The sequence below is a fragment of the Phalacrocorax carbo genome, chromosome 14 (genome assembly GCF_963921805.1).
Source record: "Phalacrocorax carbo chromosome 14, bPhaCar2.1, whole genome shotgun sequence".
NCBI lineage: Eukaryota > Metazoa > Chordata > Aves > Suliformes > Phalacrocoracidae > Phalacrocorax > Phalacrocorax carbo.
In genome coordinates, this window is record NC_087526.1 from 14,714,753 (window position 1) to 14,739,884 (window position 25,132).

Below are 25,132 nucleotides of genomic sequence, written 5' to 3' on the forward strand. Positions count from 1 at the left end.
CACAGCTGTGCCAGGAGAGGGACTACAGACCAGCCCGCTCACAAGCAACACTGCTCCTTATTAGAAAACGTGCATCACTTCTGGAAAGTTGGTCTGCTTTTAGTTTACCAGTATCTGAAAAGCCACTTTCACTTGCTCTGTACTCAGTGCTAGAGCAAACCTTGGTACAAGGTTATGCAATCTGACACCAGTGATTGCAGCTTGCATCCAGGGCAGCAGCTGATGCGAGCAGTTTGGCTAAAATGGATATATGAACAGATAATAGCAGTATCTACTGAAATCTGCTTTATCCATCAACCTTCTTATTAATAATAAAGCAAAGAGACCAGCCAGCAAGAAAGCTGTGGCTCCTGGTAGGCAAGTACAGCAAGAACACAAAAGGATCCAGATGTCAGAGCCCTAGCTGGCCTCAAAAACTGTCAGATATTCAGGGGGCTGTTGCTGTCGAAAATATTTTTATGTCCCTGTAAGATCAGGCTGATGAACTTTCAGATGTAGGCCTGCCAACAATTACCCTTTGCAATTCAAAGACAAGGCCCCACTTTCCTCATACAAAAATGGATCTTGAGATCACCTAAAAACAGTAAGCAAAGCTTTGTTTAAGGATAAATGCCACTGCTGCCCACAGAAGGGTACTAATTGTCTCCCGGAAATCAGATGTTGAAATATAGTGACAACATTGTGGGAGAACACTTCCCAGATGGCAGGCACCCCAGCAAGGAACGGTGCTTCCCAGTCTCTCTCAATTAAGACCTTGAAAAGGGTTTCTCTTCCTCACAGGATACCAGCTGTGCAGGCCAAGCAGCATATGACCCAAAACTTCCTTGCAAAGAACGGGAAGAGAGAGTTTGAAGGACATTCTCCTGACTTGTTCTTCTAGACCCCGACACAGCAGCTTGGGAACTTGATCTGCTCTCAGGCTTTTCAGGAGCAAATTAATGGAGAAACTTAAGCAAGGGCTACCACACTGCCACTGAGGAGTCAACTGCAGGAAAACTGCAAACATTCTGATAAAAAAAAATAGAATTTAAAAAAAGCACCCAAAATTGCCTTGTACTTCTTTAAAAGTTACATCAAAGTGTTTTATATTTAGATTGTCTACAAACAAAAAACTGCTTCAAGGTAAAAGTACAGAGACACATAATTCACAAAGTTCAAAATCATCCAGGGAGTTCGTTCCCTCCCCTCCTTAGTCTAAGTGATTTTAAAACCTATTCCGACAGCATTCACAAAGCACTGGGAGCCCTAGGCATCTGAGCTTTATGTCTTTTAAGGTAGCACAGCAAAATTTATAAAGTAAAACAAAACAAACAAAACCCCAGCAACAAAAAAAACCCCCTCAGACTCGACGTTATGAGAAGGAGGATATCACTAGCAGAAGTTTCCTCGATTACGGTAAAAGCCTAGTCATTTGCTTCAGCAGCTATTTCCAACAATTCATAAAAGCCCCGAATTAAAACATGGTACCACCACATTTCTCAAGGAAACCAAAGCCCAGAGTGGAGGCACCACCCTAACAGATTATGTTTGTGCACAATGTTGACACAGGTTTATCTGACTTAAATCATTCCGGCTGTGGGGGAGCGAACAAGCAAGAGTGTAGAGGTGGACAGGCAAGTTAGGGAGACAACACGCTGTTTTGCCTACATGCTGTATGAAACGGACTCCTAAAACAATCCCACAGAAATAACTTTTTTCCAAAGAGGCAATATCAGGTTTAAATTCATGCAAAGTATTAACCAAACTAGTATCTGAGCAAGAAGTACAATAAGAACAAGAGAGCTGTTGAAAAATCACCTTTTTTACCCATCTCAGCTACTGAATGAGGCATGGGCATTTAGGATGAACAAATCTTTTCTTAGCAATCGCTCACAATCCCTGTTAATCAAGGAACACACTGTTGTTTGCACTAGTGAAAGTCACTTAGAGAAATACCATTTTTTATTCATTTCAACTAAAAAAAAAAATCACCACCCGACTGCAAGCTCTTTATCCCACGCTTCAGCTTCCAAGTCTTTGCACTATTTTGCATTTAATCTGTAAAATAAATGTCAATTATTCGTTGTAAAAAGAAATAAATATCCATTATCCGTGGTTTAAAAAAAGCCAGCAAAAGCACACGATAGGCACAAGCCTAGGTTAATGAGCTGATTTCATTTCTCGGTATTTCCAAGCATCATCAACTGGGAAAGATGACAAATTTCAAATAGACCTGGAATAGTTTCATGGAAAACCGCCAGCATAAAGCCTACTCCATTTCAGAGCTAAGAGGTCTCCTGAGCCCTAATATCGTGAGACCGCCTTTGTCCACCAAACACGCTTAAGTTTTGCTGCTGCATCGTTAGGGTTCCAAGCACAGCTTCCTTTCTTTGCAAGAGAAAGCCACAACCTCTATCACAGGCGAAAGCAACAGAGGACGGCTCTGTTACTATATGGCAGATGCCTGTCCTGATCCGCGGGCTTTCTGCAGGGAGACCGAGGTGGGAAGGAGGGATAAGGAGCACGAAGGCACAGAGGCACCCTTCCTCCCCCCGGGCGAGGCCGCAGGGCCATCCCCCCGCACGGGCGGAGGAGGACGGGGGCCCAGGGAGCGCTCGCTCCCGGCGGGGGGAGGCCGCTCCGCCAGGCGCTGCCTGCGAGCGGAGCTGGCGGCAGGCCCCGCTGGGCCGGCCGGGCTCCCCCGGGCCTCGGAGCGCCAGTAGAGGCTCGACAGCCCCGGGCTGGAGCTCAGCGGCGCCGCGGGGCCGCCCAACACCCGCTCCCGACCCCCGGCGGAGGGGGAGCCTTGGGGGCCAGGCTCGGCGGCGCCCGTGTGGGCCCTGCCGCGGGCGGGGTGGGGGGGGTGGGGTGGGGGTTGGTGGTGGTGTGTTAGGGAAGGGTTGCAGCAGGGCCCCCCGCCGGGGCCGCGCCCCCCCTCCCACCGGTGCCGGCGGAGCGGCCTCTCCTCACCGCGGGGCCGCCCCCCATCCCATCCCGTACCTGGGCCCCCCGCGTCAGGCCGCAGCCGCTGAGCTGCCCGTGCCGCAGCTGCGCCAGGATGTTGGTGGCCGCTGCGCGAGCTCGTCGCCGGCTCCCCCCGCCGGGCCCGGGCCCCCCCGCCGCTGCCGCCGCCGCCGCCGCCGCCATGGCCGCTGCTCCGCTCGGCCGGAGACAAACAGGAAACGCCCCCTCCCCCCGCCGCTTTGTACGGAGCGGCGCGAGGGTCGCTCGGCAGCGCCCCCGCCCGGGCCCCGCGCGCACCGCGCCACGCCGCCGCGGGGACCGCTGGGAAATGTAGTCCGGGCGGAGCCGAGTGCGCATGCGCGGGGCCGCCGCCGAGAATCCCGCCGTGGGGAGAGGAGGAGGAGGAGGAAGAAGACACCCCGCCATCGCCAGGCGGGGGCCGGTGTCGTCCCCACGCTGCGTAGGGAGGCTCCTGCGGGATGCGGAGGGCTGAGCGCCACGTCCGCGTACTCGCCGGCCCTTCCCCCGCCCCGAGACTCCCGCCGCGTGTCCCTCCCGGCGGCTGCTGAGGCAGCAGGGCCCTGACGGCCACCTCACCTCCACGCCCGGGTTTATTTCCATCAAAATACCGACGTGTGCTTTACTTTTTTATTTTTACTATTAATTTACTGCTACCAGCTGAGGTGAGCAGTCCAGACACGCAGGCAGAAGTAAAGCCCACAGCACAGCACCCAAGGAGCTACTGGAGTCAAATGAAAGAAACCCCAAAGCAGAGGCTCCTGACACCACCAAGAGCCCCGACCACACGACAGACATTTACGACGAAGCTGCTCTGCCCCTGGAAGGCAGAGAGAAAGCTGGACTCAGCGCAGACTGCTGAGACAGGTGCTGTTCTCTGCACCAATGCAAATCAGCGTAAATTCCTCCAAGGGTTAAAAAAAAACCAACTCAAAGGAGACACAGCACCTTGGGAAGACAGACGCTTGGGAGCGAGTTTGTAACTAAGGTACAGGCGGCAGCTCCAAGGGACCCGAGAGGTGACAGGGGTCCCAACGCCACCTCCCCTCCTCCCTCACTTGCTGCTGCCTCTCCGGAGGCTCAGAGCCTGCCCGGCGGAATAGCCCAGCTCCAGCTCCTGGTGAGACAGCAAGGAATGCAGCATGCCATAGGGGTGCCCAAAATCACCCCAGCTTTAAATGCGGCCCTTAGTCTATATTCCATTTTAACTTTGTGGTACAAGGAACAATTGAAAGCAATAAAGATGCTAGGGATTAACATGATGCTGAACAGCACTGCCTAACTGGTGCAGCGATGGCACCCAGGCGACGTATTTGAAAGTTTTACAGCATCACATCTTATATCACTTCTCACCACCATGAATAACGTGTGGGCCTGATGATGATCACAGTTTTATTTGTAAAATGCAAAATCTGCTAATGGATGATTTGCTGTTTAAATTGCTGCTCACAGAAAGCCCCTATGCACTGCATATGAAGAAACAGAAGTACGGCAATCTTTTCACCTGCACGCTCGCACTGCCTCAGATGCAAAAGGCTGCGCTTACTCCCCTTTCCTAGTGCCTCCCCTGGCCCCCAGCCCCTTGCTTTTTGCTGGTTTTGCCATTTGCCAGCAATTTGTGCAAAGGTCTGACTCTTCTTCCTCTATCTTCTCCTTTGTTAGCTCCTTTAAAAGTTTTACACAAGAGGTTTGTCTGACATTTCATCAATCCAGAGCCTCTCCAAATCCACTTACTTCTGAAATACCTCAGAAAATCTGGCCTTCAGTTTTAGGCTTTCCAGGCTGCTTAGGGCGGAGGGGAAAAAAACCAAACCAAACAAAAATCAACAAAACAACTACAAGGACGGCATCAACAGCAGATGCTAAATTTGGTTTCGGTGCTGCATTCACAGCTTGACCAAAATCCAGAGTTTCCTTCCAGCCTTTGATAGAAGCCACGAGTATGCGCTGTGTGGGACCTTTGGCGTACTGACCTGCCTCGTTTGGAAGCCACCCAAAACTGCCACTACCCATCTGTGTTTCCTGCACATCTCATTTTGGATTCCTGACAAAACTGCTCTACATTCTGTTAACACGACCAAGCGCTCACCATATTGCTCGATTGGAGCTTTCCCTCCAGCTGGAATATGCCAAAATAGACCTGCCATCTCTTCCACAGATATCCTTCATTGTGAGGCCCCTGGGAGGAGAGGCAGCCAGAGACCACAAGTTTTAGCTTTATTTTTTTTCCCAGCTGACTTGTGATAGTAATTTTGAATCTGTGAAGTTCTCACTAACAGCAGAACCTCTTACATTGCACATACAGGGGATGGGATCCGATCTCTAGCAGGACAGTCAGCCACCAACATTTCATTCTGCTGTCCCTCAGAGAGAGACTCCCAGACATCTGTTCTCCATCACGTTGCCTATGAAATAGCCCACCTTGTACACGTGTCGCTAAGGCTCAGGCATGCTCTCTGCCCTCCAGCAGTGAGGCCAAGCCGTACAGTTTTCCATGTAAAGAAAAGGCTTACTAAAGATCCTAAGAAATCGCGTCACAGTTCTTTTTGTTAAAAGAAAGTAAGAAGGGAGCCACTGTCAAATACTGGAACAAACCAAAATTGAGGCTGCTTATGTTATTTTGACTCATCCATCCCATAGCACTAATCAAGACCCATCTGATTTCTCACAGTAGAAAGCAGCCATGGACAGATGAGTTCTTTCAGCTCCAGCTGTGCCAAGGAAAGATCTTACCTCCTAAGGCTACCACCCCTTGGTTCTGCTCCCGGAGCCTCTTAGGTGAGGGCACCAAAATGCAGAGATCTACTGTGTTGGTAGTCTGCAGCCTACCCCTCAAGTCTTTAATGTCCCTCTGCTTCATGGGTGGGGCAATGCTGAGAGAGAATCAGGACTGAGCACTGAGCACTGAGAGAAGCCACTGGAGGCGGCCTGCATTTTGTGGTTCTACAGAGCAGACAATGAATAGTGAGCGAGATATGAACAGCTGGAAAAGAAAAATATAACCTTATGGTTACAAGGAGCCACTACCAAGCGCTCCATCTTCATCTAACAATGCCTCCGTTTTAGGGTGCTCCTCTCTCAGCACCCCCCCTGCAACAGTTGCACCAATGCAGTATTTCTCGAACAGCAGCTGTCCCGCCTGCCGAAAGGAAAGTAGTACAGCATGAGAAGGGCCTGTACAGGTCACCAATCCTTCCTACATGTCTGCCTGTCCAAAGGTGCAAGTGGCTCTTAGTTCACTCACAACTGCAACAGGATTTCCATCCTAAAGAGTAGGAGTGCAGATTTTATGTGGCTTTAAAGCACCAATAGAGTTTGAGACAAAACCACTAGTTTCTCAAAGCAACCCCACATCAGCAAACACTGGGCATTGACCCAGTTGTATTTAAGTATTTCAGCAGCCATGTGGATTTATCCTGTATCTCTGACCCACTCAAATGACTATAGCTTGTCTGTGCTCGCTCCAGGCTCAACTTCCAGCAGGCTTGAAAAAAGCCCATAATTCTTCTGCTCCCCACCCTCTTTCTCTTTAAAAAAAAAGGTCTTTGTAACACTACTGATTTCTCTTGTTCTGATCATTGCATACACCTGCCAAAGACACTAAATAACACATTTAAAGGTTTGGATTTGTCAAGTCAGCTGAACACCAAGAGGTTTCATGCCTTTCACCTCTTAAGACAGAAAGGCAGCCTGGTTTCCACTAGAGGAAGGGCCACAAGGAGCTCTCTCACTGCCTGCTGCAGGGAGCAGCCTACAAACATCTCTTCAGCTGTATCCTGCGCCAGGGGAGAGTTGCATTTCAGCCTGAACCAAGTACCCTGCCACCCTACACATACAGCTCAGCTGGTCCACCCTGAGACCAACTTCACCGAGGTCGCCAATGTGGAGTTATGCAAGTGAGGTCCCAAAGGGAAGTTTAAAAGAGGAAGGAAATGGGGAAGTTTCATAGGAAAAGCACGTTAGATTCTGTAAGAAGAAAGCAAGTCCCACTGCAGGGTAAACCAAACCTTTGCTATTCCATGCTCCACCTCAGTTTGCAGATGACATGACCTGGATGCTTACTAAACCGGTTTTGGGCAGCTGTGCTGACCCACACGGGTTCGACGTATGGAGGAACCCAGCAATTTTCTGTGTCACAACTGCTCTCCTCCCCCCATGCCATTCTTCACACCTGACAGACTTGCTAGATCTACAAATCCGAGCCTCCACCTCAAAATTAAAAGGTTTCCTTGGCTGGTCATCAATCTCTCAGGCTAACTGTGTATTCATAAAGAGGCCGAAGATAAAAGGTGGAGCACGTCGCAGAGGAGGCTTGTAGCCTCAGAAGTGAGGCTACAGCCAGTGATCCGTGCTCTTCCCCTTAGGACAGGGAACCACTCAGGCTCATTTTTACAGAGCAAAGCAAGCTGTGGACTCTGCATGAGCCTGTAAAACTTCAAGACAAACTCACAATGAAATAAACAAGGTACCTCTAACCTGTAGGCTTTCCTTTCTTCTCCTGAATACCTGCCTGCTACTCAGGCAACCAATTGGCTTGAGATTAGCAACTTTCCAGCATTAACAGCTGATATCTGAATCTCATTTTATGAACCAGCAGTAACAGAATTTAATGGGAAGCTGTTTCACTTCATAATACAGTTCACATTGTGAGGTACAACTTTTTCCATTATGAAACTATAAAAATATATTCCCAGAGTCTGAATCAATAATTTAAGCTGCTAATGAAAATAGAATCAGGTGTTATCTAGGAAGACCTGTCCCAGTACTGCAAGTTTAGAGTTAAAGGATTGACTGGGGCAACTCAGGAGGGAGTGTGAGCTCTTCTTAGAGGTTCCCTTCTTTCCACCTTTCTCTGAAGAGGCATCTTCAGAGTCTTTTGCACCTTCCCCTTCACCATGGCCAGAAGCTCTTTTTAAAGTGAATTTCTTGGGTTTTTTCAGTGAGTAAAATTCCCGCATCAAGTCTTCCACCTCCCACTGCTCTTCCTTACGCTTCATACAGCAGTGCAGCGCGGCAGGGTCTATAGGATGAGCTTCAGTGTTGAACACGTATCCTCCAGCATTCAAGACGCATTCCCCGTATGGTGTAATCACCACATCAAAGGCTGAGCCGTCATTGTGAATGAAGTTGTCTGGGTCAAACAGCAGGTACAGGTATTTTACTGTTTCAGCCAAAAAGAAGGATTCCATGCGATTATCCAGTCTGTGATCTCTTAGGTCTTTGATCTGCAAGTTAAGAAATATAGTGGGTTACAGTTGTATTGAATTCAGTAAGTTGTGATCTTAGGGGGAAAAGTAAAATCGGTTTGCAATTCATTTCAGTTAAACAGCACAGGGTGGCACCAATTCACCCTGTATTTTGATGCCATGAAAAGCTTTCCCATGTTTGGTGCTCTGGTGCAACAGCCAATACAGAAATTGGCCCGCTGTTCCCTTGAGGGAACTTACTACCAGAAACATGACCAGCGGTTACGACATCAGCTTCACAGAGAAATACCAGGGGTTTGTTTGAAAAAGAAATCATGTTTCAAACAAAGCAATCACTTGACCCAATGGTAAAACATCACTCAGGAGAACACTGCCTAAAAGCTGATTTTTAGCAGCCATTTAGCCGACTTAGCAGTTGATTAAGCACTTACAGTTGCAAATCCACAGTCCACCTTGCTGATTTTCTCTATTGACTCCACCGCGTCTCTTCCCAGTTCTAAGAGCGTGGGATCTCTTGTAGCACGGTACAGATACATCGCACTTTCAATCAGCTCTGCAAAAAACCCAAACGTTTGCAAGCATGAAGATTACCAAACCATGTACATAGGGAAGACGAGATATTCCTTGAACCGATTTAACAGTACTACTTTAGGACTATCAGGTAAACAGCCTAGCTTGCCTTGTATTTCCTCTGGCTCAAAGCAGATACATGCTTTTACTAAGGCTGTGCTACAAAGAAATCCACTCCAACTTGCATCAGCTCAGGTAAGAGTGACTAATGCTCCGCTCCCACATTCACAGGGTGGGAAGGGAACAAAGAGAGAGAAGGATTAAAACTCAGTTGCCAAAGGAAGGAGAGAAAGATGCTTCTAGAAAGGATTACGAAGAAGAAATTCAACCCCCAAAATATAGTGTTTAAACAATACTGTAATACCTCTGTTTCAGAGGCTCTAAAGCACCGCAGAAATAGGCACTGTGAAAATATTCTACACAGGCAACATATACACTGTGCTGTGTTCACTTACTAAAGAAACAGGTCTTTCTGGATGCTCTAACACATTTGAAAATTAATGCTGATGAGTATTTTTGGTAGAAGTGTCCAATTTGGATGTCGCCTGAACGCTCAGACTGAAAGGAAATTAATTATTCTCATTTACAAAGTTTTACTGACATAATAATCAGGTGTGAATTTTTTTTTTGGTCAGAGTTGTCAAAAAAACCACCAACCAAAAAGACAGATCATTTCATTGCAGTATCACAGACAACATCTACTCCCTCTTACATGTTGAGCTGTTTGAGCGCAACTAGAGTTAGTTTATTTCAGGAACTCAACAGAACTAGAGTGGTCTGTTCATACTCACTTTCACTTCCTAAATTTAAAGGACACAAGCAGTCACATAAACATTTCATATTACTTTTGAAACATCCCATATCAGACAGTCTAACACTTAAGCATGTCAAATCCTACCTTGTGAATCCAATTCATTAACACGCCCCCTTTATATAATAACACTACTGTTCGCCTCCTTTAAAAAGTAGCCTTGCCTTTGTGAATGGCAGAAAGCAAAACGTGTAGCTTTGACTACGGAAATCACTGGTGAAATGCAGGAGGGAACTAAAGCAAAGCAAAACTCGGGAGAAACTTTTGGAGGGCAGGTTTTGCTAACATTTGGTCTTGCCACCAGAGCAAAGGCAGGAGTCCATGTTCCTTTTTATTTCATTTCTGCTTACCGGGCCTGAGCGGATATCCTTCTCTCTTGTCCACCGTATAGCCCTGGGGAATGTTGTAGAACTCAGGCAGCCCACCAAACTGCTTCCAGACAGTGTAGTAGTTGAGGAAGGTTCGCATGGCATTATCTACATCCCCAATTAGGCTCTGAGGGAGAGAGGAAACCATTAGCAAAGTAACATCTGGGTGAAGAAGAAGCAGCACAGGAACTGATGCAATAACATGCCTATAGTCAAAGCAAGAGATGGCGACAGAAATGGGTGGTTTGGCAGGTCTGAATGGAGTAAGTAATATTTCAGCATGATGCCTTAAGAACAGGTAGGACTAAGGAGATAGGTGCTGCTTTTCTGTCGGGTCACATTCCGCACACCTGAATAATATGAAGAATCTTTGATTTCTATTCAAGGAAAGGATGGCGTCCTTCAGTCAACATTTCTTTTAGCCAATCACAGCATCCAGTCTATTTCAGTCGGAAAAACAAAGACCCAGACCAAATGTAAGTCCTGATGAGAAAGCAAACCTCTCAATGGGAAAGCGTTCACACAGATAAAGCATTTATAAGGTGGTGGAAAAAGAGGAGTCATTATCTTTTGCCTTATGTTCCCATCTAGATTACGAGACCACTGTCAGTGGAGTTTGCTACAACAAAACTGCCCTCCCATCATGCTTAACAGGAGACTTTTTTTATAGCCCACAGATGAAGTCAACATCTGCCCTTCCACAGGCTCAGGCTACCGCAAATTTCACCAGAGATCAAAAAATATTTTTACACCAGCACAGATGAGGGTTATATTTGTAACTTTTATGTTAAAGACCAACCCACGACAGATGAACAAAATCACCGTATGCTACTGGTACAGCAGCTCTTACCTGCAAGCCTGGCCAGTAGGCCTCCAGGGACTGAAAAACAGGCATGGACACTGTTCCTTTGTACATCTGAACCCAGAGGTACCAGTCATCAAACTTTGTGTAGTTTTTGATAGCTTTGTTATATTCTATAAAGAAGCACAGATGGATAGGTAATCCAACAACAAAAAAAATCCTTTCTTAAGAATGAGAGAAGCCCCTTTTTTACTTGCACCATGTCAAATGAGCGACTTCTCAGGATGCTCACTTTGGTAACTCTTTGTTATCACAAACCGTTCAGAAGTATTACGGCAAAGGCTTCAGGAACAGTCTTGAATGTACCCTATTAGATTCTTCATTTTTTCCTTCCACAGTCCCAAAGTCCTGAGTTTTTACAGGTGCAGTCAAGGGGTGTTCCTGGGACCCTTCACACAGAAAACAAACTGCTCACCTAGAAACATGGACATCAGCTCCTCGTCCTGCAGGAGGATGGCTCCTTTAACAAGGTATTCAAAGTAGGAGTCCACTCCGGCCCCAATGCCCGCATCTTGGGCCACCCACTTGGCAGTTACCACATCAATGTGGTTACCAACCTGGAAGAAGTGAGGGAGGAGGAAAGAGGAAGTTAAAGTTGAAATAAAGCTTATCTTTAGACCAGTAACTAAAACAAATTCCTACACCTCCACCACACAAGAAACCCTTGACCTTTTTTTTTTTCAGACTGTCCATTTCACAGATTCACAATGTCCTTTCCAACTAGCATTTTCTCCATTACAAAACACATTTATTGGTATCAGAGAAGTACAAACTGCAGAAAACACAACTTTGGAATTTTATGCTTCCAATTTAAATGCTGCACTGGCCAAAACAAAACAGCATTATGCTACTGTACAGATGCACCATTTCAACATGATGCATCTGGTCCTAATTCCGATGTTATGAAAGAGTAGAGGAGGATGAAGATGGACAGATACAGAGGTGGAGGCCAAGGACGTCAAAGGCATGAGAGCTGCCATGCTAATATTTAAATAGATCATTGAAACCTGGGACTCTTCTGCCTGGAAAAAGACTCAGCTGATGGAGAACAAAATACACAATTGTGACTTGCTTAGCAAAGATGAAAAAACCCAGCTATTCAGATTCTGTTTTGAATGAGGATTAGGGGTATAAACCAAAAATAAACAGATCCCAAAGCAAACAAAAGGAAATGCTTCTTCAAACGGCATATGCATAAATCTCTTCCACTTCACATGTGCAACCCTATGAGTTCGCACAGGTTCAAAAAGCAGCTACAGAAATTAACTGAAGAAAGACTGACCAGGAGATAGTGAACATGGGGGTAACACTTCCATCTCTGGCTACTCCTAAAACACCAAAGCTGTAGGGGCTGGTGGTATCTTGGTGCACTTGCCACACTCTTGTTCTCTTCCACAGGGCATTGTCCCACCAGGTATCAGACAGAACTTTTACTTAATCTGTTACAGCTGCTGTTACAAAAACTGCTACCCAGTAGAAGGCATTTGTCTCCCAACCACATCTGTTGTGGAACAGAACAATGGCATGATGTTGGGTGGCACCACCAAAGCAGAGGTGTGAACGCTGCACGTGTTCGGGAACTATGTCAAACACGCGACTTCAGCCCAGTTATTAGCACTGTGGTTACTGATCTAGTTCTATCGCCTCTCTGTTTATGCTTTTTTTTCACCTAGAATTGCATCCACAAACTACACAAAAAGCAGCCCAGTGAATTCGAAGCCCATTCCTCACTCACCAGTCCAATATCTGAGCGATTTTTCCATAGTGCCTTCAGAGCCTTCCTGGCAACATCCTCGAACACTGGGTCACCAGTTAGGTGGCTTAAAGTGGCAAATTCCACTATAAATGTACCAATTCCAGCAGTACAGGTAACTGGGGTCTCCCCAGGGTTTACTCCGTGCTGCAAGTTCACTGTTCCGTATGGCATCCCAGTTGGGGTCTGAAATGCTGAAACATAACATTTTTGGTTCACACGAGTGTTCGCTGTTATATCTGACAGACTGTCATGCAAACATGCGCCTCTCATTCCACTACACCCAGGCAGGAAGCAGGACGGGAGCAATCGCAGTAACTGCAAAGAACGGAATGAGAAGTAGAGTGTGACCCTGGGAGGGGCAGAGAGGGCACTCCAAGCTACACACAAGTCCTGGGAAGGTACTGCAGATCTCTTCCACCTTGCCCAGAGCAGCAGACTGCATCCCTACTTTTTTTACAGCATAAGCAGGGTAGTCAAAATTGAACTAAACACACCACTCAAAGCGCAAACACCGAGCTTGCGATTACTGTGGTAGCCCAGGGTACACACCACGCAAGGAAAGAGCGCCATGCTATAAGGGCACGCATCCCAGCAGCGGCCCACAACGGCGTAGATACAGCTGCATCTTCGTGTTTTTACGAACTGCTGTTTCACAGCCTTCATTTGTTATTTATAGTAAACATATTTCCCCTCAACAAGCAACAAACAAATGGATGTGCTAAGCGCGTACAACACCCGGCACACATATATACAACTGGTATATATCATAATGTTTTGCCCACAAGCTAAACTTGCATTGAGCTCAGGGAACACAGGACTGTTTTAGGAGTTTACACATCAAGCAGTGTAAAGCAAGTTTACACATCTTCAGCAAACACACCAGTTACCTCACGAACTACAGCACCGCAACACAAACCAGACAAGTTCTCACCCGGCAGGAGTTTGCGAGCTGCCTCTTCCGCCATCCTGAGGAGTGGTCCAGAGCATGGCCAGCCCGCTTCTACCTCAATGCCAGCCTTCTTCGACAGCAAGTGAGCAGAGAGGAGGCCACCCACCACTGGAAGACGCACAGCAAGAATCCCGTTAAGGAATGCAGGGAGGAATGAAATCTGAAACCCGTTCTATTTATTTGTATTTACCATGATGCAGAGGGAGTGTTTATGGAGAAGAACAGTGAGATGGCTCACCTTTAACAGCCTAATTCAGTATGCCACAAAAGAATTGTGGCTGGTTTGTTTCCTCCTACCTGCTTGCAACAGGTAACAGATATACACCTTCCATTATTTTAGAAACATCAGATCCTACTTGCCTTACTATAGCTGCACTACCCCGCAGACAACCAGAAAGCTAACAGCATAATGAACAAGAACCTCTGAGAGGAATTCCATTTCATTTCTTCCAGACAGCATAACGGTACGTTTGTGTAAAGTAGCACAGCGTACCTTCTTAAATCCCTTGGAGAAAAATGTCTAGGCCAATGTCAGGAATTTCAGCGTGACTGATGGGGCAGAGAGTTACTAGCCCTTTTCAAAGCCTTGTCTACTGTCACATAAGCACAAACACAGAGTAATTACAGTGCTGCAAAAACTGGCTCAGCATTATTCAGCAGGAGAAACAAAAAAAGCGTAACTAACAGTTTTGTTCCTGCCAGTGTCTTTTAGCTGGACAGTACTGAAGCAGTCAGATGTTCAATCGGGTACAAGACTCCAAAGGCCTTTGTGATTTTCAGGAAAAAAAGACAAGTTTAACTTTATGACCCTAACACAAGAAATCAATAACCTCTATTCCAAAAGTAGTAGGTAGACAATTTCTACCATTTCAGCGGAAAAGATGTTTATTCTAAAGTTTAAAACCTGGCACCGGAATACTGAAACTGCCATGTCTACTTCTGTTTGTGCTGAGGCAGGAAGCAGAAAGGTGATGCGCAGAGACAAAAAGGAAGTGACATTTGTTTGGGATTTTTCTGTATGTTTACACATCCTGTCACACTGCCTTACAAATTCACTCTGACCGCTGTTCACTTTGCGTTACCTCCGTGGGCAGTTCAGAGACTGGTACAGAAAGGTAAAACGTAAACATATGTTTATACCCAGCATAAACACCACGGGAAAAACCCGCCTCACCTCGAATGTTAGTCTCAAAGACCGACGCGTTGACATCAATATCAAAATCCACCCCTTCCTGCAGTACATTGACGACTCGCTGGAACTCAGAAACATTTCCCAAGATCTGCAGGGGGAGGGGGACAGCAGAGAACAAGGCTCAGAGTTCACAGGAAAACAGAGGCGCAATTCAATGTTAGGGGCTAATTCTAGTTTTGTTTTACTATTTTGTGAAACCGTTAACCGCAAAGAGCACTAAAAAAGCACCTGACCGTTTCATCTCATTTCAAAACATTTTCATTCCAGAGCTGGAAGGGGTGAGGGGCGAGGAGCTCTGGCCACCTGCCTCCCAGGGCCGGAGCAAAACCTCCGTGGTCAATTAATAACTGGCTTTCCGTCACCGCCACTAAGAACCAGGTGTGAGGGAGGAGGCTGACGGTGGCCGCGAGCGGGCTGAAGGCCGGGTGACAGCTCGTACTCACTAGCAGGGTGTCCAGGGCGTCGATCAGCGTGAGGGAGAAGCTGTGCGAGGAGAGAAGGGAGGTGAGGCCCGGCGGAGGGGGCGATGCCCAGCAGCCGGGCCCCGTCCCGGGGGGCGGCCCCTACCTGCCCCAGGTGTCCTGCCCGTCGCAGGTCAGCGGCCGCAGCTCGTCGTAGGGGAAGGCGCTGTCCAGGTAGTGCTCGTAGGCGTGGTAGAACATGGCGCGCACCCGCTCCCTGAGGCACAAGCACAGCCCGCTCAGCCCCGGCCCGGCTCGGCCCCGCCCGCTCCCACCGCCCGGCCCCGCACGCACCGGTAGGAAGCGACATCCAGCCTCCGGGGGGCCGCGGCGGCGGCGGCCGGCGGGGCCGGGATCCGCAGCGCCCACAGGCAGAGGAAGGTACCGAGGCAGCGCAGCAGCGCCATGGCCGCCCCCGGCACCCGCCGCGCCCCCGGCCGCCAGCCAATGGGAGCGGGCGGGCCGGGCAGCGCATGCGTATTGCGGCGGAAGCGGCGGAGCGCCGCGGGCGGAGGGGAGGCGGCGGGGAGCGGCGCCGGGAGGGACGGTGCCGCCGCTGCTGTGGGGCCGCCGCGGGGCGCCCGCTGCCGTAATCACCGCCGGGACGGGGTGTAACTGCAGTCAGGAGCACAGCCGCACAGGAGCGGCGGCTTGAGCCTCCTGGGTGGCCTGTCAGGCGCGGGGGGAGCTGGCAGTGCTGGAGGCGTAGCGCTCAGACCTGAAAAATAAATGTAAGGAACACTGTGGTGGTTTTATAGCAATGGTGTGTTACCAGCGCTGGTCCCAGCTGCCCGGGAAGGCGCTTAGAATCATTGAATGGTTTGGGCTGGAAGGGACCTTTCGAGGCCATCTAGTCCAACCCCCCCTGCAGTGAGCAGGGGCATCTTCAACTACATCAGGTAGCTCAGAGCCCCGTCCAGCCTGGCCTTCAATGTCGCTAGGGATGGGGCCTCCACCACTTCTCTGGGCAACCTGGGCCGGTGCTTCACCACCTTCATTGTAAAAAAAATTTTCCGTATATCCAGTGTAAATCTGCCTTCCTTTAGTTTAAAACCATTACCCCTTGTCCTGTCGCAACAGGCCTTGCTAAAGAGGTTGCCCCCATCCTTCCTATAGTCCCCCTTTAAGTACTAGAAGGCCACAGCCTTCTCTTCTCCAGGCTGAACAGCCCCAACTTGTCCCTTGTGGGATGAGGAGATGGTTCCTGGTACCGCTTCTGCACAGTTCCTCTCTGGAAATGAGGCTGGAAATAGCCCAGAATATTTGCGACACGACTGGGAGTTTCCTAGCCCGTAAGCCTTCCTCTAGAATCGTCCTCATGCTCTTCCTCCCTCCTCTTCAAATCCAGCTTTCCGTGAGGTTTGCGTGATGCATCAGGACGCGCTTCAGAGAAGCCAGTGTCCGAGCCCGTGCGTGGAGCCGTGCGGTGGCGTCACCCTTCCGGGCGGGCAGCGGGCTTCAGATGCCGGCGTGCACCCTCGCGTCCCAGCGGGGCTGGCTCCGAGGCAGCCGGGCTGCCGCAGCCCGCTTCCCTGCCAGAGGAATGAGCACCTGGCGCATCGGTGCTGTGGCTCACATCAGGGAAGATTTCAGAGCCTGTACCCCCAGTGTGATTACACTAATTTTAGCACGCTGCTGTTTAACCAGCAGGTTATGTTTTAACATAGAATTCTAGAATGATTTGGGTTGGAAGGGACTTAAGATCGTCTAGTTCCAACCCTCAGCCGTGGGCAGGGAGCAGAGTGATGGGCAGAGATCTCTCTCCGCTAGCATCGTTAGACTTTGATTGATCCACAGTAAATCCTTCCCTTTCTCCCCCGTCCATGCCCATGGGTGAGGGGGAGTGAGGTGGGACCCTGGCAGGGAGAGTGGAAACAAGAAGAGAAGTACTAAGGCAGTCCTTTGCCTGGCAAAGGCGCAGTGTGTAGAAATCAAAACTAAAGCGGCTTGCTCACAGGAAAGGAAGGGGCACAAATAACCCCATGCTTCGTTGTCCCATGCTTAGCATCAGGGAGGGCTGGCTGTTGATGTGCTTTAATAAAGTAAACCCACTTTAGCCCAAGGCTCCTGGCCCGAGGCTATCCCACTAGGTGTCAGTGCACACTCGTGTACCGGCCCGGCTGCCCACAGCTCTGCTCTGTGGTGGCAACAAAAAGCCACCGAGTAATTTCAACGTATTGTTCATTTGCTGCAGCTGTTATTTGCGTTTCTGGGGACATTTATCATAAAGCTGTCTGCTTTCTTATTCCATGGCTCAAGGCTGCTGGAGTATATCTCTCTGCATTTCTGGGAGAATCAAACTATTGGAGCTGATTTCACTAAAAGCTGTCACAGTACATTACTGAAGCGCATTTTATTAAAGTTCATCTTCCAGACTTAAATTTAACAGTGTTCTAGACCACTGTCATTTACCATATACTGGAACAGTAATTTCTCTTTCAAAGTCAGTTATTGAATTCTAAAAGTTGCTTGAAGTATTTTTGAAGCAGATACAGTATGTGAGTTGAAAGAAAACCAGGACACGGCAGAGGCAGAGCCCTACAGCGTCTCTCCAGTGGCATCAGAGAGAGAGCCGGGAAGGCGGGAGCACGCTGCCACCATGGCCATGGAGGAGGCGGATTCCGTGGAGCCAACATCACGGGCACTAATTGCACTAACTGAAGTGTGGTAATTACTCACTGCACCCCAGCAAGTACTTCTAAAATATTTTCATGGAAAAAAAAAAAACGTAGCTAACTAAAACGGAGTCAAGCTGTCCACTGCAAAAGAGCTTTCTTTCCCTTGACCTGCCAGGGCTGTGAATAGCAAAGATCAAAACAAGGGATGAGCAGAAGAGGATGGTGTCAATGGGACTGAATCGCTGCTCCAGGGAGTGACGAGCAAGAGAGCAGCGGCTGGGAGAGGCAGCTGGATCAATACTGAGCTGGTTGTGGAAAGCCACTTTTGGTGCAGTGTTCATCACCCTCCTTGCCGTTTCTGAGAGCACTTTAGGCAGCTGAGCACCCAGCTGAGCACCAAACAAATCTGGGAGGCAGACGGTGCTATCTCCTCCCATGCATTTGCTGCTCTGCCTCCTGACATAGCCACAGTTTTATTGCAAGCCCCACTGATGGAAGGTGACTTTGTTGTCGCCACCACACGCCCCACCACAGAGGGGCTGAGAAAACTGGCAGTGGAGAGCCACATGGGAGCAGCTCCCATTGCCAGAGGGGAGCGCGCCCTGCCGCAGCTCGGGGTGTCAGAGGGCATGGGAGGCTGCTGCTGCTCAACCCCTGCTTCTAGGTGGTGGTGTAGCAATCACCCGCATGTTGGTTAATAAACACAAATACTGCTGGCGGGATGGAAAGTATTTGGGGGAAAGGGTGGTGTGGCTGTGGCATATGGCTGTGGCATATACTAAAGGAATATTTATGTGGTGCGCACATAATGTCATACAAGTTACGTGGGCTTTGATGCAATAAATCAAAGAAGATGCAGGGAGCAGTGCTTTCAAATGGACAGAACATGTTACTAAAATATTTAGGCTGCATCAGAGCTAAGTGCTTCTTCAGATGCCTCACTCCAGCTTGTCAGGCTTTCTGTCTTTATGAAAAGGCCACTGGCAAAATAATATGAAGTTTCATTTGGATGTGGGGGAGGCTGTAATTATAGGGGTGTTTAACACTTTGGTTTATGACATCTTCAGGCTGAGGACTTGTTTACTACTTGCTATTACCATAAGTGGTGCTGTTGCCCTGCTTGCAATTTTGATGCCCATTAAGATGGAAACTGTATGTAAATCAGGATCGCCCATTAATATTTATAATTCATCGTGGAATGTAGGAGTTCGTCTGTTATGAGAAGAACCGTAAACAGGAGTTTTATGAACACTGAAAACTGTTGCTAAGGTGGTTCTCTTGAAATAATTTTCCTTTGCAGCTGAACATCAATTCTTAATTTTAGTAGCACGCAGAGCAGGATGGAAACGATGATTGATTTTTCTCCAAGTGCTGTGGGCTGCTGCAGTCGAGATTTCACTATAAAAGACTAGACATTTCCAATTGCTTTTTATAAGTTCGGAATTGATTTTATTTGTTTAGCACCTGACTAACATAATAAAAGAGAAAAGAAATACAGCCAAATGTAAGACACAGACAACTCACAGGCTGCCTGGTTTCTGGTCTTCCTTTTGGTGCCATGATATTAAGCCATGCTGCAATTTACAAAAGAAAGAGCTGGACTCCCAGCTGCCTAGCTGTGACTGGCGAGGCGTCCCAGTGCTGCACAGCCCTGCTCTCTCAGGCAGGGAGCACCAACAGATATGTCCCACCAAGACAGCAGAAACAACAGCAAAAGATGAGGAAGGGAGGGGTGACGCGGCATCACTCCACCACGCAGCTTCCCTGGCTCCAGCTGGTTCTCTTTAAACATCTTCTTGATTTTTCTTTCACTAACTAACTTAACTAACTACATAATTGCAGGAACTCTAGATACGCAGCAACCAGAGAATTAATGCAGCGAAGGCTCTCGTTCTAAACAGATATCTTCTAAACAGGGTCGTGCAGAAGCTGTTTGCACTGTCTTCACAAAGAATTCACTCCGTATAGAGTTTGAATATTTTATGCAAGTCTGGCTTACTGTTGAGATTTTGACAAGTGAGAAAGCAAAAATAAAACTGAATTAGCATCAGTGTGTCTTGGTTTTTAGTATGGGGATTTATGGCACCCACATTACATGACATCAATAAAGTCCAAAGCTGCCACATTTGCGTGAATGAGGTTTGATTTTCTTGATCCGAGCTAGGATTTTCCCATAGGCATTGTGGCTTTGTTATTTTTTACCAGGAAGATTTAGAGATGATCAGATGATTGGTGTCTGAGAATACAGACAGGTGAGTAGGGGACAGGCAGCATTTCCCTTTTACATTAATTCGCCCCATCCCTACAGCCAGGGAGCAGGTACGCAGCCGTTGGTGCGGGCAGGGCAGAGGTGTGCGTCTGTCTGCTGTCAGCCCCTTACATCATGACGGTCAGGGACGTCTGCAGAGGGACTGCCTCTTTTATTTTTCTTGGAGAGCTTGCAAAGATAGAAGAAAAGCAAATGGGACAAGAAGGGTTATTCAGCCTTACGCCTGGTGGGAAAGGGGTGGGAAGTTTGATGATCAGCTCCAGCACTGATAGGATTTTGACCCTGACGTTTAAGAAGCTTGTATGTCTGGGAGAATCCCCCATCTTTTACATTTGCACGGCAAACGTGATAAGAAGGGCTGAGTTTACGGCTGGACAGAAGCAGTGAGAAAACCCTCCTGTGGCTCTCTGGAAACACAGAGAGGTGGCAGAGACATTTTATTCCCTAGTTTATGACTGTGTAAAACAAATTCACTGAAACTTGTCACTGAGCAAGGATGTCCTGCTGTTAGGTAAAGGTCAGAACAGAGGTGAGCTTGTTTCTCGAAGCGGGAGACAAGGACTGTGTGCAGAAGCGTGTAACTGCACTGGTACCAGCTGCCAAAGGGGTGTGGGACCGGAGGGAGGCAGGTTTGGAGCCGCTGTGGGGATTTCCCTTGTGTTTGGGAAAAGGGAATTTTTGGGGGGATAGGGGAGGAAGGGGGGCACCACCAGCAGCCACGCTGGGGCGGTCCGGGCTCAGGCTCGGGCTTGCACAGGAGCCCGAGTGGCAACGAATGCAGCCTGCTCCCAGCTGACACCTTTCTGTGGTGTGATGTGAACCAGACGGAGATGCAGTATAGATCTGGAGGAGTCACTTCTCTCCAGCATTTATCTCCTTTTTGCCTTTTCATTTTTGCTTCCAACCTAAAACTACTATATTGCTGCTACACAAGGTATGTCATATAGATGACATATATTAAGGCAGTCAGGTGGCAACCCTGATGGCTACTTTCTGTCCCTAGACTTATTTTTTGACAGGGTTAAAACAGCTCCTCCCTGGTAGTTCTCTCTATCTGGTTGGCAAAACCTGAAAGACATTGTTCTTTCTGAAAAGTACATTGATATTTGAAAATTACCAACTTTGTGACACAGAAATTACCATGAAAACAACACAATCAATCTTTGTAAATGGTCATCAACAGAAGCAACTGCCGTGAGGTGCTTGGGAAGGAGGTGGTTGGCGGTGGGAGGCCAGAGCAGAGGGAAGCCCCATCCCTGCTGGAATCTGTAGGGTCTGGTCACTGGTTTCAGTGACATCTGCCATGGGGATGCCTGCTCAGCAGGGCTGGCTCACAGGAGCTGTGCACAGCAGCCAGAGCCACCTGAAGACCACCGGTGCCTGGTCTTGGCAGGATTTGTGTGAGACCCATATGCTGGCCACACCGTGTTCCTCCCTGCAAGAGGAGTAATGATCTGGGCAACCAAACACTGCCCAAACACAGCTCAGGCTCTCTTACCTCTCCGTCTTTCAGGGATCACATCAACTGGCTGGGAGAGAAATCCCAGATGGGTTTTTTGGAATAAATACCTGCTTTTTCTGTCCATGTTGTTGGCACTCACTGCCTTCAAAACTTACGCCCCCCTTTCTGCACTCACACACTGAATAGAGTAACCTGCTCCTTGTGAGGTCCCGGCCTCCTTTCCTGGGGATCTACCGTAATGGCATTTTCAGTGCCTCATCCATGTTTGATGAGAAAGATTCAAGCAGCGGGCTGATTTTGTTAAAAGCTCTCTCCTTCCTGCCAGGTAGAGGCCTCTGAAGAAGAGGTGAGTTCATTAGCAAAGCTGGAAGGAAATCTTTGTATGCTGATGGGCTGGACCGGACCCCCCTGGAGAGAAGGTGAGATGTGCATTGCAGGAACCCCCTCTAGCATGGCTGAGGGTTGGAGCAGAGCCTGCAAAGCAGTGAGGCACGGGGACCAAACCATGGCATGTCGGCCCATTTGCAGGGCTGAACACATGTGAAAACAAAACCACAAAGGTCCCTGAATTAATCTTGGCTTCATTATTCCAGTGGCAGTCTGTAGGAGAAGCAGAGGTTTTGCTGGCCATGGTATAGAATACTGCTCTTGATGGGGGCTGTCATCTGTGTGCATATATAGCTGTCAGCCACGGCGGGGTTGGCCTGATGTTTTGTAGGCTGGTCTGATGCCTCACCACCATGCTGCACCCCCACTCTGCGGGTGAGGAGCTGTGGGTTTCTGACCCTGTCCTTCCTGACGCTTGTTCCCACAGAGCCATTTTCCCCTCCTGCAGTGTGGAAGGAGATGGAGGGGTCGCCCTTCCTCTCCTCTCCACATCCTACTCACCAGGCTCCCACCATGACTAAGATGGCCAGATGTTATGGTCTTGCAGCGGGACACCTGCCTTGACTCCCAGCTGCTGTATGCAGCAGATCGGGGTCTCCCTTGGTGCGCTTGGCTGCAGCAGGATGTTGTGGCAGCAGATCAGCTTCCTGCCAAGCTTCAGCCTCCATCCGCCGTCCACAGATTCATGCATCAGCCATGCCCGCCTCATTGCTCCTGCCCCAGACAGGAAAGGGAGAGGGACGTGTACGGGGTGGTTTCCTTAGTGCTCTGGTCCTGCTCACATTGTATCTCTTGACTTTTCTGTGCAACCGCAAAGGCTCAGGAATTGCAATGTGTTTATAAGCAAGCTGAGATTCTTGGAGACCCACAGATTGAAGGAATTGGTCTTGAAGGAAGAAAGAAATCCAGTGCCCAAAACTTGCTCGAAGGTCTCCAGTAAGGGAGGGCTGTGGCTGCCTGCTCTCCTGGCCTTGGTGTGGGGCATTGCTGGGCTGTGCCAGCTGGAGGGTACTCCCGTACACCCCCAGTGACTAAAGGAGAGCCCCAGGGGAGCGCTGGTGAGCTGTGGGTGGGAGCGAGCTGTCAGGGAGTGGCATCCCCCATCCCAGCAACCTGCGGCATCTGGGAGCTGCTTCTGCATCCATGGGCTGCCACCTGAAGGGCTCCCCTAAGGCCTCGTCTATGCAGAGCCCAGCAGGACTGTAGGGATATTTTTATCCCCCCTTCTGCTGCCTGGCAAATCTGTGGACAAGGACAGCTTTCAATGGGGAGAACCAGCTCCGAACTGGCCACCTCTGTGACAGCCTGGACAGAGATATCAGCCAGAAAGTGAGGTGCTGGCAAAGATACTTGTGTTGAAACCTCTCTGGCAAACCTTTGGTGGTTTGTACAGAACTGAAAGAATGAAAACTGATTTAAAAAGAAAACTTTCAGTTTTCAGTTGTTAGTTTGGCATTATTGATAAAAATCAAGCATGTTTTCACTGGCAGTGACGTTTCAGAGCAGGGTTTGGTGGCTAACCACCTGCTCTCTTCGTGGTCAACCAGCACTATTTTGAAGGCAGTTTTGCACCCCCAAGTCCCTGGCCTGTGTCCCCAGAGAGCTCCTGCCCCTCTGGACAGTGCTGTGAGATACAGCCCTGCCACCATGACAGCATCACAGAGGTTTATCCGTGCCTGGCACAGGAAGGGATGCCATGCCTTTCTGTCTGCTGCTGCTCTGGTCCTCTTCAGTGATGGGGCTGTCCAGATGGGTCCCCAGTAACCCAGCCCTCCAGGTTCCCAAAGCTTCACTCTTCTTTCATTCCTCAACTTCTCCTTTGTTCCGCTGCTCCTTGCCGTCAGGAAAGGGCAGGAAGCTTCTCGCAGGAGTCCCTATAGCAGCACTCGGGAAAACACCTTGCTGTCCAAACTGGGCTTAGACAACTGCCCCATTGCTCCCTTTGTCCCTCTGCTGTCAGCCCCCCACGGTAGCTCCTGGGGCCCTGGGACCATGGGGCCCCTGGGAGGGACTGCTGCTTTTGCTGGGCCCTTGTGATGCTCTGGTCTCCTCTTCTCCCAAGGAGAAGCCTGTTCTGTTGCCGGCTGTGTAGGCAGGTGAATGACCACAGTGCTGCAGAGAAGTCAGGCAGCTGCCAACATGGAAATGATTTTTAAAGGAGTCCGTGTGCCTTTTTTGTTAACAATTATATAGGTGGACAAATAGCATCTGTGTCATGAGCAGATTGTTTTCATAGCAGTTCTGCTACTCCTGTCCGAATCCTCAAATGTCAGTGGGCTGGAGGGCTCCTTCCTCTCTTATTTAAAAATTATATTTATTCCTCCTCTGGTAATGATTTTTAGAGCCTGCTAGAGAGCCTCAAAGACAAGTGCTGGCTCTGCTTTCACGTCAGACAAAATGAATGTACTGAGTTATTCTTCACCGCTCCAGCTGTGAAGCTCCTTTGAGGCAGTTAGGTGACACGGTGGAAACGGACTCTGAAAGGACAGGTTTCCAGATGGGAAGATGACAGGCCGGCAGCACAAAACTCCCTGCAATGACCTTCCAGCTCCACCAAAGCAGAAGCAGGCTCCCAGAAGATGTCAGCGTGGCAAGAGACCTCCTGAGGTCCAGAGGTGGTTGTCCACTTTGAGAGTGAGTGAGCAGAGGACAAAACCACCACCTGCCTCTGAGCTTCTCATCCTTGGTAAACCCAACCGTTTTGTTTTCTGGTGTACAAAGAAGAAACCAGCAGTGGTACAAAGGGATACCCCAGCCGCTCGTCCATCATAGCATGGTTATCTGCAGCTTAGAGGATGCCATGGAGGGTCAGTGCACAGCACCTTCCCCTGGAGCCTTCCCACGGCGTTTTGAGGGTGCAGTGCATCTGTAACTGAACACTCGTTGCCTTTGCGAGTCCCCATTTCATCCACTTTTCGGTCAAACATACTCGTGCTGCGGCTTCTGCATCTCAAGTGTTCAGTTACGATTTCTCAAAAATTGGATAAGTACCAACAAGCTGATAACGACAACAAGGCACCACCCAACCACAAAAATACACTATAATTTTGGGACCAGGTTTGGTAGGATTCTGCCAACGGATCTGAGTTGAATTTTGCTCATTGTGAGACCTAGTTGTTGGGGCTCATTTCCTGTCTTTTCCCCTTTCTTGTTTTTTTTGTGGTGTAAAAAAACTCTGTGAAGCTTAATATTAGAAATGGGTTAGGACTTTACTGAACTGTGCATGGATGTTTTAAAGGTATTTTGGAGAATATCTTGT

General features: G+C 48.8%; 2 protein-coding genes across 3 annotated transcripts in view; both read right to left on the reverse strand.

The window, feature by feature from the left end:
* The window catches only part of TRPC4AP (transient receptor potential cation channel subfamily C member 4 associated protein), a 38,057-nt gene extending 34,907 nt beyond the window's left edge, over window positions 1–3,150 (reverse strand). Inside the window, exon 1 of one of the 2 annotated variants that reach the window (XM_064465797.1) lies at window positions 2,980–3,148. In XM_064465797.1, coding sequence (XP_064321867.1) covers window positions 2,980–3,126 — 147 coding nt within the window. In that variant the 5' untranslated portion in view covers window positions 3,127–3,148. Of the gene's footprint in view, window positions 1–2,979 lie in introns of both variants that reach the window. The other variant, XM_064465796.1, reaches the window with a different exon arrangement.
* Window positions 3,151–7,539: 4,389 nt separating this feature from the next.
* On the reverse strand, window positions 7,540–15,580 carry EDEM2 (ER degradation enhancing alpha-mannosidase like protein 2). Its single transcript, XM_064465798.1, has 11 exons — window positions 15,432–15,580; window positions 15,244–15,354; window positions 15,120–15,159; window positions 14,659–14,764; window positions 13,467–13,592; window positions 12,515–12,726; window positions 11,195–11,336; window positions 10,768–10,892; window positions 9,900–10,044; window positions 8,600–8,721; window positions 7,540–8,186 (listed from the first exon to the last, which is right to left on the reverse strand). The coding sequence occupies exons 1-11, from the start codon at window positions 15,542–15,544 to the stop codon at window positions 7,695–7,697; spliced, it is 1,734 nt and encodes a 577-aa protein (XP_064321868.1). The 5' UTR covers window positions 15,545–15,580; the 3' UTR covers window positions 7,540–7,694.
* Window positions 15,581–25,132: the final 9,552 nt, after the last annotated feature.

Bases quoted from the DNA above. Each gene is read 5' to 3' on its own strand.
- EDEM2 (XM_064465798.1), bottom strand. From the start codon at position 15,544: ATGGCGCTGCTGCGCTGCCTCGGTACCTTCCTCTGCCTGTGGGCGCTG. The intron at 10,045-10,767 runs GTAAGAGCTGCT...TCTCTCCCTCAG, and splicing joins CCTACTGGCCAGGCTTGCAG to AGCCTAATTGGGGATGTAGA. The intron at 8,187-8,599 runs GTAAGTGCTTAA...CTTAACTTGCAG, and splicing joins TGGACTGTGGATTTGCAACT to ATCAAAGACCTAAGAGATCA.